Here is a 12375-nt window from a genome sequence, read left to right on the forward strand (position 1 = left end):
TACGCAGTGCCGTAGGGGACCGCACCGCCACTTCCCAGCAAATTAGGGACACTGTTGCTCCTGGGGTATCGGAGAGGACCATTCGCAACCGTCTCCATGAAGCTGGGCTACGGTCCTGCACACCGTTAGGCCGTCTTCCGCTCACGCCCCAACATCGTGCAGCCCGCCTCCAGTGGTGTCGCGACAGGCGTGAATGGAGGGACGAATGGAGACATGTCGTCTTCAGTGATGAGAGTCGCTTCTGCCTTGGTGCCAATGATGGTCGTATGCATGTTTGGCGCCGTGCAGGTGAGCGCCACAATCAGGACTGCATATGACCGAGGCACACAGGGCCAACACCCGGCATCATGGTGTGGGGAGCGATCTCCTACACTGGCCATACACCACTGGTGATCGTCGAGGGGACACTGAATAGTGCACGGTACATCCAAATCGTCATCGAACCCATCGTTCTACCATTCCTAGACCGGCAAGGGAACTTGCTGTTCCAACAGGACAATGCACGTCCGCATGTATCTCGTGCCACCCAACGTGCTCTAGAAGGTGTAAGTCAACTACCCTGGCCAGCAAGATCTCCGGATCTGTCCCCCATTGAGCATGTTTGGGACTGGATGAAGCGTCTTCTCACGCGGTCTGCACGTCCAGCACGAACGCTGGTCCAACTGAGGCGCCAGGTGGAAATGGCATGGCAAGCCGTTCCACAGGACTACATCCAGCATCTCTACGATCGTCTCCATGGGAGAATAGCAGCCTGCATTGCTACGAAAGGTGGGTATACGCTGTACTAGTGCCGACATTGTGCATGCTCTGTTGCCTGTGTCTATGTGCCTGTGGTTCTGTCAGTGTGATCATGTGATGTATTTGACCCCAGGAATGTGTCAATAAAGTTTCCCCTTCCTGGGACAATGAATTCACGGTGTTCTTATTTCAATTTCCAGGAGTGTATATATGGCCCCAGTTACTGTTTAATCAACATTTAAAATTATTTTTTGTAATTGCAATGATGGACGTCACACACAATAAAAATCACAACTGTTTTATTTTTATACATTTTTTTACTTCACATATTTACTACAGATGTATGCTGACCTAATAATGGACAGAGATCTGGTGGAGACCCTGAAACATTCTGCACAAGCACAAGTAAAGGATAAAAGAAAGTTGGATGATTCTCGCGCCAGCCAAGGGAGGAGCAAGGGGAGGTGTGTAAAATCCTATTCTCCTTTCTTCTGTCTTTGGTCTTGTTAAGACTTTGTAAAACCCACATGTTAGTTAAAATAAGTTTGCTATTGATTTGTTGATGCCGTATTTGTGCAGAAGACGACGTTCATCTGTAGTGAAATCTGAAGTAGATGAGTTATTGTCCTCTTCTGATGAAGAAAGCTGGAATTCAGAAGATGACCCAGATCGTCTGTGGTGTATATGCAAAAAACCACACAACAATAGATTTATGATTTGTTGTGACATCTGTGAAGACTGGTTTCATGGAAAATGTGTTGGAATAACGAAGGCAATGGGTGAGTCTGGAATTGATATTTTCATCATAGAATTGTAGTTTGATGATTTGTTGTGATGGCTGTGAAAACCGTATAACAGAGACAGTATGTATATCTTACTATGATACACATGGAGTGTCATAATGTGTACAGATGCAATAGTTTGTAGTCACGTGTGACCTTGTGAACACTTAAAGACGTAGGTGGTTGTGGCATATTTCTGTGATTTTGTTTGTTTTCCTCTTTATAGTAGTATCAAATAAAATATATGACTGGCAAACAACATATTTTAGAAACATTGTATTCAGTCATAAAATGTTGGTTAAAATAGGAGAATTTCAGTGATTATGAAAAAATTAATTTCGACAGCAAATAAAGGTAGGAACATTGAATTCTAAGAATCGGCTATAATTCATAGTTTATGTCATAAGATAGAAACCGTCTGCATCATAAATTACAAAGAAATAAAATCAAAAGATAAACTCTGAGCGAATAGCAGAAAGCATCTAGTTACTAGCAAGTTTCTTATATACAAATTACCCAAATAGAGTATTCTGCTCCAATTTTAGGATGTTTGTTAATAATGTAATCATATTGCGAATCTGTAAATATTCCAGCTATATCTTTTTGAAAATCAACTATGATCCTCAAAAATATTACCATAAATCTCAGGGTATTTTTCTTTGTCAACCTAACATTTATAACACAATTAGTTACCTCCATGATAACTCTTAATTTATTTTCCATTACTTCATAGGTGTGTTGAGAAGCCTCCCTTAGGCTCTGCCTGACAGCTGCCAAAATAAATGTCAGAAATATTCTACAGAGCACCGTCATTGTAACTCATTGAAATAATTACCACTGAGTTCTGTGAGAATGAATTACTGTAATGTGTTCTTGTTAGTAAATGGGCAGCAAGATATTGGTGATTATCATCACCATCTCACTGCAGTTTCCTGTTGCCTTACTACTACTATCATATAAGTGCTCAAATATGCCAGCTTCTTTCACATTGCTAACCTTACCCAATCATCTACTGCTATATTTTCATTCCCTTTTTTCTGTTGTTGTTACATTTTATGTTCTTCTCCAACTTTTAACTTTTATTTCAAATCTTATCAGTTGCTTGCACCACAATACTAGCACCCTCAATCAGGGATAACAACATCAACATTATTTTTCTTTTCTCTGCAAGACAGAATTTTTTAAATATATATGACAGTATTTTTTTCATCCAAAAAATGGACAGGTGTCCAAATGTTTTTGAAAGCAAATCCATTCAAAAGTGGCACAAGCTGCACATTTACTGAATGTATCATGAAAGATAGTGTTACACATTTGACTTCTTATTCTTCAGGCTTCCATAGGTTTAGCAGTGGTGGTATGAATAGTTTTCACACAGCCACTAAAACTTGTTTGTACGTTCACTGAGAATGTAATTGATATTTTGGACTTAATTTGTGCAGTGACAAGAAAGGGATCGGTGAGCACATGTTTGTCACTTAACTGAATATTGTTAAGTTCTTTCCTGATGTCTCAGTATTTTGTATTGATATTAAATACTATGTCATACCCTCAACTCCGTGTTTTCATTTACTTCTTGTCCTTTTTTTTCCACAATCTGTGACTATACTGTTCATGTTGTTCTTGCCATAGCTTTTTTATTTTTTATATATTTATTTTTTCCCTCCATGCATTCCTTTCTGTTTCTTTCCTTCCAGTGAAGCCCCCTCACTCTTCGACTTCTGCCAGTTTTCTGCTGTGTGTGATGGGGAACTATGGACAGTAGTAAAAGATCAAAAGTTCAAAATTCAAAGTAGTTTTATGATCTCTTTAAGTAGCTGTCTGTATCATCCATCCTTTGCCATTCATCTGCAAGTGAACTACTGCCAAGCTTACGTCCATCTTACTGTAGTTCAGTCATTGTTTCTTCCTTTTCCTCCCTAGCTCCATTTGAAGAAATCTTAAATTCTATAATTCTGCAGCTACATTACCAAAAAATGGGATGTCCAGGGTTGAATGACAACAGTATTATGAAAAGGATAGGTTTCTGCTCCCTGTATTCAGGAGACATTGAGTTGCCGACAGGCATGACAGAAAGACAGCTACCCATTTTGGCTTTTGGGCAAAAGGCCTTCTTTTGAAGTAGAGCGCGCGCGCCTACACACACACACACACACACACACACACACACACACACACACTCTGACGGCTGTCTCTGGCCGTTGTGGCTGCAATGGCAAGTATATCAACATATTTTTGTTACTTATGTATTTGCTGTGTTCATCACCTTTAGTACCTGGTAACCTTCACAGTGCAAGGATGGGGTTTTGTTTGTTTGTTGTTGTTGTTGTTAGGCATGCTTTATTTATGGATTTTTCCATACATTTCAAATAGTTTAATTTTGAAAAATATTTACTTACGTTGTCCTGCAGTAGGGACTGGGACTGTCTGCTTTTGTATGTTTTGTGGCTGTCATACAAACAAGTTACTTCATGGCAATGTTACAGGATGATTGTATTGCTGTAAGTCAGAAATACCATAGCTGATAAGTAATGGCATCTGCTTTCTCCATGGCAGGTCAACAAATGGAAAATAAAGGCTTGGAATGGTCATGTCCTAATTGTTCTAAAAAAAATGAGTCAGCTGAAAAAAGTAAAGACAAAGATCCAAAGAGAAAATCTGGGAAAGATAAAGATACAAGGAGAGCAACACAAACTGAGAACCAAACAGAAACAAAAGATGACAGCCCCCTGTTGTCTCCTGCCACTTGTTCTGAACAAGGGAAAGATGTCAAAGAATTTCAGAATGAAGAGAAGATAACTGGACAGAATAACCTGCCTCCTTTGTCAAATGAAGATACAAAGCAAAATGTGGAGAATGAATCAAACCAGAGCTATCAGAGGTAGCTTTTATATTAATAGTATTTTAGTTCTTAAAACAAGTCTCTCATTTTTAATACTATTTTTGATCAGGGAATGAACATTAGAATTGCATCTATAAAACATAGCAGTAACGGATGCACTGTATTTGTGTTCCTACAGTGCAGGTTTTCATGACTGGATGTCTTAGTTGCGGGTGAGCCTTCTGGGTTGTATGTCTGTGGTCCAAGAATGGTTTTGGTTCCTGATGTTTCATCCAGAGCTGCGTTGAACGTCTTCGGAAGTGCTCCTGGCGTCACTGATTCTTGTCAGAGTGTGACATAAATACTGTGTACAATGGGTGTGGTTGAGTTTAGACATAATCAGCAGGTATAATCCTTGTCAGAGGTGAAAGTTAAGTATGGACTGTCACCTGTCAGGGATAAAAACTTGTCTTAGTTCTGCAGAGCCACTGTCACTAAGTTTCATGGCCGCTTCTTTTCTGTTATAACTATACCCATGCTTATGTATTTTGATTGCTTCTCTATATAGTACTGGATAATAATTTATTGTTACAATCGGATTGGGAAGATTTTATAGAAACATAACATCAGACCAGGTTCTAGACCAACTAAGAAAATACGTCAGGCACTCCAATCTGTAAAGAATAAACTCCCTCCTCTGACAGGACATGGGATATATAAGATTCCTTGGAGGTCTACATTGGAACTAACAAGAGAAGCATGAATACAAGATTGAAAGAACATTAAAGTCTTCGGCGACTGGAAAAACGAAAAAATCAGCAGCAGCAAGATAAGATATCATGAATTGAAAGTTTTCTGTAACCAGAATTTTATCTAGAATGACAAAATTATAATCCACGTCTATATACAGAATCAAGCAGAATATGATAACCTTAACAGAAAACAAGAAGCCATAAATAATATATCAAAAGTGGCTCTGCAGAATCAATAGATAAGGTTTTATCCTTTGCAGGTGACAATAGAAAGTTATATTTTTTTCCTCTGATAATGATTATCTCTGCTGATCATATGTAAAATCAACCACATGCCCCAGGAGCACAGCTGAAGATGTCCAGTGCAGCTCTGGCCAAAACATCAGGAACCAAAATGTTTCTTGGAGCACAGCTTTACAGCCCAGAAGACTCACTAGCAACTATTTACATGCCATTTTACATTGAGCATTGAAATTTTTTAGTGTATATGGTACTATTGAAACCTGTAGTGGTGACACACTGAAGTTACTGCATTTACAAATTAAATAAAATGTTGAAATGCTTTCTTGAACATGATTTCAAAGGTTCCACATGTATCATCATCATCATCATCATCATCATCATCTCCTCCTCCTCCTCCTCCTCCTCCTCCTCCTCTTCTTCTCCCCCTACACCTTGATTGCCTCGTGTGGGAGAGAGGATTACATAACATTGATGATTTTTTATTTGTGTAATGCGAAATCAGTGCTCGTTACAAAATGTTGTAAAATTTGTCATTTTCCTCGTCTAGGTATAAAAAGGTTCTAAGTTGTATCTTGACTTTTTTTCTCAAGTCTGAGGTACACGCATAATGTTAAAAGTACTGTTTAAAGTAGCAGCACATTAGATATGACATCAGGTGGTAACAGTTTTATCTGTCAACACTATACTTTCCAACAGGTTTGTACGACAAAACGTAGAAAAGACGTTGTCTTCTAGAGGCAGATCTTTAATGTGATGCATTGGTTTAACTTTTATGTTTTCATAGTATGCGAGTATAAATATGGAAAAAACCAAATGTGACACTTCAACTTCGTTCACGTGTAAATCGATGCGGCGCCTGTGCGGTTTGTGTGACATCCAGTCAGACCTCCGGATGTACTACAGATTGTTCTATCGCCACAGATTTCATTTATTTCTTCTTTTTCCTGTCCTTATATTCTGTATCTTCATGGATTCAGCATGTTAATTTTTGGATGTGACCATAGAGGGTGGTCAGGTGCCCTGTCTGTCACCATCCTCCCCACCTCGATGAAATTTGTGGATCCTTTCAGTCTGCATCTAACGTCATTCTTTGCATAAGTACTGGCTCAATATTCAACTATTCGGATGTGGGGGAAACGGCTTAAAAAACCACATCCAGGCTAGTCTGCACACCAACTCTCGTTGTTTATCCATCATGTGGATTCAGTCCAGGGTCGTGGCGCCGCCCTGAATCCTCAAAGCAGTGTTCTGATGTATGCAAATGTCTGTTTGGGTAATTGACTTGATTTCACAGAATAGTAAAAATGATATTGAATAAATACTGAAACAAACACTCAGTGGTCTAACGTACCACCAGATTCACATTTGCGTGATATCACGTATCTGGTGTTGTGATTGGCTGATACAAGAAAACAATGCAGGTGTGAAGTTCATTTACATGTTTGTAAAGTTAAAGTGGTGCATTTAATGGTGTTCATTTTTATAATTGTGTACTACAAAAATATGCAGTTTGATTAATGCTCTTTTAAAGATATCATGAAAAAGTGTCATTTTTTGGTACAATTTGGTGGCAAAAGCATGTGGAAATCTGTTGTCAGCAGATAAAACTGTCAACTCCATTTGAAAATGGAGTTGTTGTTATGGTAAAAGGAATTTTTAATTATGAAACTTGGAAAAACCCAAACCCGAATATCATACTTAAGGTAGAGACGAAGGAAACATTGAAATATAATAATTTCCTATTGTAGATTTTTGACATTATTTTTTCCGAGTAGTGTAAGTCTCTTAGTACTTGCTTCTTTGTTAAAAATTTATCTTTCAACTGGTTTAATGCTTGTAACTATATTAACCTTATTTTAGCCTTATGTGTAGTTACAGTAGAGTTTTAGTTTAATTATATTAAACCACTGTCTACAAGCATTTTGTAATATTATGTATTAATGGCCACAATTAAATGAACCGCTTAATTCATGAACAAAAATGAGGTTAGGCAACCAGTCTTCTCCAGCTGATTGATTTGTGTTGCATAGAAGCTTGTGAAGCAAATAATGCTACATGCAAAACTATTAACATCATCCACAAGGTGTGGTGCGTTTCTTGTATGAGTCTTTTCATGTCAAATGAGCACATCTCCTAACCTGACCACCTCTGATTTTAATCAGATTTGATGTGTTCATTGTACACGACAAGAGAATGAATAACGGCAAATTACAGAATTGTAGCACAAGTACAGCAAAAATAATGACTTCCCGAAGTTCTGAAAATGTGCCTAAAATTTGACAGACTCTGCTGACACAAATGGCTGTAACTTCTGTTCTAATAGAGCTAAGACAGTGAAACAGGTAATAAAAATTTCAGATGATACCCAACATGGCCATATTTAAACTATTTATACAAATTTGGTCAATGCCCATGTCGTTTGACCTTGAATATCTCAAAACATGTCACTTTCGGAATTTTTGAAAAAATTATTTTTGCTTCTTCACGTTACACTGCACACCTACTAACAAGTCAGGTTGGGATGACATTTCGATTAGGAGAGACAAATTGATATTCACGGCCACAACAATACAGATTGTATGCAGACTGCAACAAAATAATGTTAAATACTGAAAAACTTGTTAACTGTTAGAAAGGTGATATGATAGCAACTCACATTAAGTAAGTAATGTGAACAGGCCAATAGCAAGCATTTGTACTACGCCACGTCACAGAGTATGACCCCCAGACCTTCACTTCCAGTAATGCGAAACATTGTACAATCGCCTTAGCCAAAGTACATGTTGGAAGGCATGGCAAACAGATGCAAATTCAAACAAACGAGCACAATGACAAATGCATCATCGGCATCTACCATATTGTATAGCAAGAGACTGAGCGAAGTGGCGCAGCAGTTAGCACAGTGGACTCGCATTCTGGAGGATGACAGTTCCAGCCCACGTCTGGCTGTCTTGAATTAGGTTTTCCATGATTTCCCTAAATCGCTCCAGACAAATGCTGTGAGATGGTTCCTTTGAAGGGTCACGGCGGATTTCCTTTCCCATCCTTGGACCAGTCTGAGCTTCTGCTGCATCTCTAATAGCCTCGATGTCAACAGGATGTTGAACTCTAATCTTCCTTTATTGTACAACAGGGTGCAATGCTGTTAGTGCATCTTTTGGTGGAATGATGTACGTTTGGCCTGTTGCTGTTCTCACATCAGCCTTTGTAGGAATGTCTTTCTTGCCCACAGTAAAGCTGTCGTTTTCTCGGGGTGTACAAAAGAAGGTGAAGGACTTTGAGAATGTAGAAAGCTAAATTGTAACCCCACTGGTATCGTCATTAACACTAAAAACACCCCAAACAACCAGTGACTTTAGTACATAAATGCAACAAACTCTGTGATATCATTAAGGTATCAGTCTTGTTAAGTCCGTGTTAGCTATGTCTGGTGAATTGGAGGAAACTTTCATTTGAATTTTGTTATGCCCAGTGGCAATAATACCATGTAACTGGTGGGTACAAGCAAATGTGCAAATCTGATCAAAGTGCTCTTGGAGGAGAGATGATTCTTCATCATACTCATTGTTAGACTGTTGGTTGTATAATGAAAGTGGTACAGTGCAACGTTCTTGAAAAACCATTCAAATAACTATCTGTGTGTCATTATCTGAGGCTTATTTATGCACTGCAGACTGGCACGGACAGCAAGTCACTTGATGCACCAGAGATACCATCACATGGTCCTTTGCTATGTGATATGACAAACAAATGCCACTCTGCACAGAAATTGAGGGCACTCTGATGAAAAGATACGTTTTCAAAATTCTTGTGGTTTTTTTATACTAGTCTGCAGCACCATTTGTGAAGTAATATGTGTACTCAGGTGTCCTATGGAACTGAGACACCATTCATTTAACCAAATGATGAAAAAGATAGCCGGCCGGTGTGGCCATGCGGTTCTAGGCGCTTCAGTCTGGAACCGCGTGACCCGTACGGTCACAGGTTCGAATCCTGCCTCGGGCATGGATGTGTGTGATGTCGTTAGGTTAGTTAGGTTTAAGTAGTTCCAAGTTCTAGGGGACTGATGACCACAGATGTTAAGTCCCATAGTGCTCAGAGCCATTTGAACCCTTTTTTTGAAAAAGATAAACACTGACAGTGTCATGGTAAAGCATTCTGATATGACGACAAATGAAAGGTGATCCAGTTGCATCGGCTTCTGGATATTTATAATAAAGAGTAAATGGATGAATGGTAGCCTTTGCGTTGGTCTAGTGAAACCCTTGGACCTTATCCTGCAGGACAAATTCATCATTTTCTACAAAATCACATATAACGATGTATTCATTGTCATGAAGGGTCAAACTGTTAGAGGCCTATGAAGTAGTGTAGCTGGAGATTTTTCATTTTGTTGATGAGGTTTTCTAAGAAGTCTTCCACAGAAAATAGACATGTCTGGAGAGTTGCTCTATTTGTAGGTATATCCAGTTTGTATGTTACCTCACCAATTCTATTTTTGTCAAACAGCTGTCCAAGGTATGTCAAGAAAGAATGTGAACTGGGCAGTTTTTGCTTATTGACATATAACCTTTCAGCTTTGAGAAATTACGAATTATTGAAGGTAGACAGTGTTTGTACATGCTAAGTTGGTAGTCAGCATCATGTGCCAGCTCCTTCATTCTGCAACCTTCCAACATAAGTTTCACACTTTGGTAAATACTGCAAACATACACACTATGTGGGTACTGGTTGCACGAGCCTGAATGCAGTTTTTAGGTTATAATTGGCAAAATTTGAATAAGCATATTTTCAGTTCTGGATGTGTACCTCTGAATGCTTGATACAGCTCGTTCTGGTTTCTCAACACCAGTCGTTTTCGTTTATAAACCCTGTAACCATTTTCCTTAACAGAAACAAAATCCTTCTTCCCAGACAAAAAACAGCTAATGTCTTGTCTGTTGTAAAATTCTGTGATACAGTTCACAATGTGTTCACTTAAATATTTCCAAGTCTCAGATTAGGAATTGCTAAGATGCCACATTTTTTTACTAAATGTTTTGCTTTTCTCGCTAAGTAGTTTGAGGCTCCAAATTAATTTTCAGTCCTTCAAATGCTTCAGCTTTTTCCGAAGAAGTGTCAGTATCTGGATCTTCTCACTCCTTTTGGTGCTACTACTGAATTACTCTTTCAATTGCATTATAATTTCAGATTCCATATTTGTTCCACCCCACATATTTGTATTACCCTGTGCATTTTGTCTCACACTGGGTACATATTTAATTAGGATTAGCTCTGACACTTTTTAAAAAATTTTCTGTGCGTATGTTTTCTCTCTGTCTCTTCTTCTCTGTCTCTACTCACCAAGAGTTACCAGACTATCATTTAATGCAACTAAAGCTATATTTGGGGCTACAGATTTGTCTGAATCATATGAGTTACACAGGCTTGTAATTTTGTCTGTCTGAATTTACTTTGTTCAGTCACATGCCCTTGTTATTGTGTTAATTTTTTCCTTCCGTGTTACATTTTTTGTGGTGTGTCATTATGCCACTGATCGTATGAACCATCCACATTTACACTTGACGTAACTTTTCTTGTATCTGTTGGGTTCATTTTTCCTGAAGAGATTACATAAATATGTGATCCTTTCTAACTCTTACCTTCAACCAGTAGATTTGTATATAATCACAAAACACGACACTTTTGCTGTAACTTCCTCTGTACATGCAGCATCTATGTTGCCATCCAAGCTTCAAAAGGAAACACTTCACTTTCATGATTTCCCATCTTCTGACTTATTGTCAGGTAACAAAACTTAATAACATGTAAGTGACCTTGCAGCGTGCTACACAAGAATACTTGCTATTGGTCTACCCACCTTCTGAGTTTAATGTAATTGGTTAAAACAAGAATGCATGCTATTGGCCTCTTTCCAGATTGTCAGTGTACCTGTGGTTGGTCAAAATACGAATGGTTGCTAGTGGCATGTTCGTGTTGCTTCCTTATTGTGTGTTGCTATCACATTGCCATTTTAATGGTTAACATGTTTTTCGCCACTTCGTATCATATTGTTGCAATCTGCATACTATTTGTATTGCTTTACTGCGTCACATTGCTGTGCATATTAATTTACTGTATTTACCCAAATATAAGACTACCTCCCCCCCCCCCCCCCCCCCCACCCCCCCCCCCACCCCCCACCCAAGAGACTTTTAAAGAAAAATTTATTTTTAACATATTTTGAGTAATCGAAATTACAAACCGCTTTATTGACATAATATAAATGCCTAAAAAGTTAAAACAACACCTATTCTAAATACATTGTCTACATATTGATAATGCAAGGAGAAATAAAATAAAATAAATGAAAAGAAATTGTTTACATTAATTTGACCATTCTTTTCTACATTTTTCACTCACCCTGTCGTCTTTGATATCACTATTTTTAATCTTCATTGTTGCAAATATTTTGCTATTTTTTTCCGAAAATGTTGCAATAGGTTGTGGTTACCGTGGGATCTAAGAACACTGTTGTTTCTATCCAAATATATATCAGATTTTGCTTATGTGGTGATGAGACAATGTCTCTTGCTTCCAAACTAATTGTCTGCCGGCTGCTTTCTCATTGGCTGCGTAGGACCACACACCCCCTTTCGTTCTTGACATGTCACAGTGACTGTCAACAACATGTCAGCATGAAATACCTTAGTGCGCCACTGACCCTTATCTAGATTTGTACAGTCTCCTGCAGAAATCAAGACTGTTGTCCAATTTTAAAGTCATTTCACTTCTAACTACAAATGCATTCAAGCAAACTACAGTTTAAACATGTTAGATGTTCCTAAAAAGCCAAAGCACGCAGTATAGATTCCCCTGGTTGGCAACATGATTTAATTTGCTGTCTGCTCATACTCCCCTCCCTGCACTCATCTAGTTTTTAGCCAAGCTAGTATCACTGTTCCTCTTCCAAGCCTTTTGTAGTTCTGTGCTCGAGCAAATGCAAAAGATGGACTGCAACATTACCTACAGTGCAAGTCATGTGTAAGAACAGCAACTA

General features: G+C 38.5%; 1 protein-coding gene across 2 annotated transcripts in view; it reads left to right on the forward strand.

Moving 5' to 3' along the window:
- Positions 1 to 12375, forward strand: part of LOC124595168 — a 236997-nt gene that overhangs the window by 191160 nt on the left and 33462 nt on the right. For both annotated transcript variants that reach the window (XM_047133780.1, XM_047133781.1), the window contains exons 12-14: positions 1078 to 1202; positions 1318 to 1517; positions 4077 to 4401. In XM_047133780.1, coding sequence (XP_046989736.1) covers positions 1078 to 1202; positions 1318 to 1517; positions 4077 to 4401 — 650 coding nt within the window. The remainder of the gene's footprint in view (positions 1 to 1077; positions 1203 to 1317; positions 1518 to 4076; positions 4402 to 12375) is intronic.

The sequence above is a fragment of the Schistocerca americana genome, chromosome 2 (genome assembly GCF_021461395.2).
Source record: "Schistocerca americana isolate TAMUIC-IGC-003095 chromosome 2, iqSchAmer2.1, whole genome shotgun sequence".
NCBI classification, from domain to species: Eukaryota; Metazoa; Arthropoda; class Insecta; order Orthoptera; family Acrididae; genus Schistocerca; species Schistocerca americana.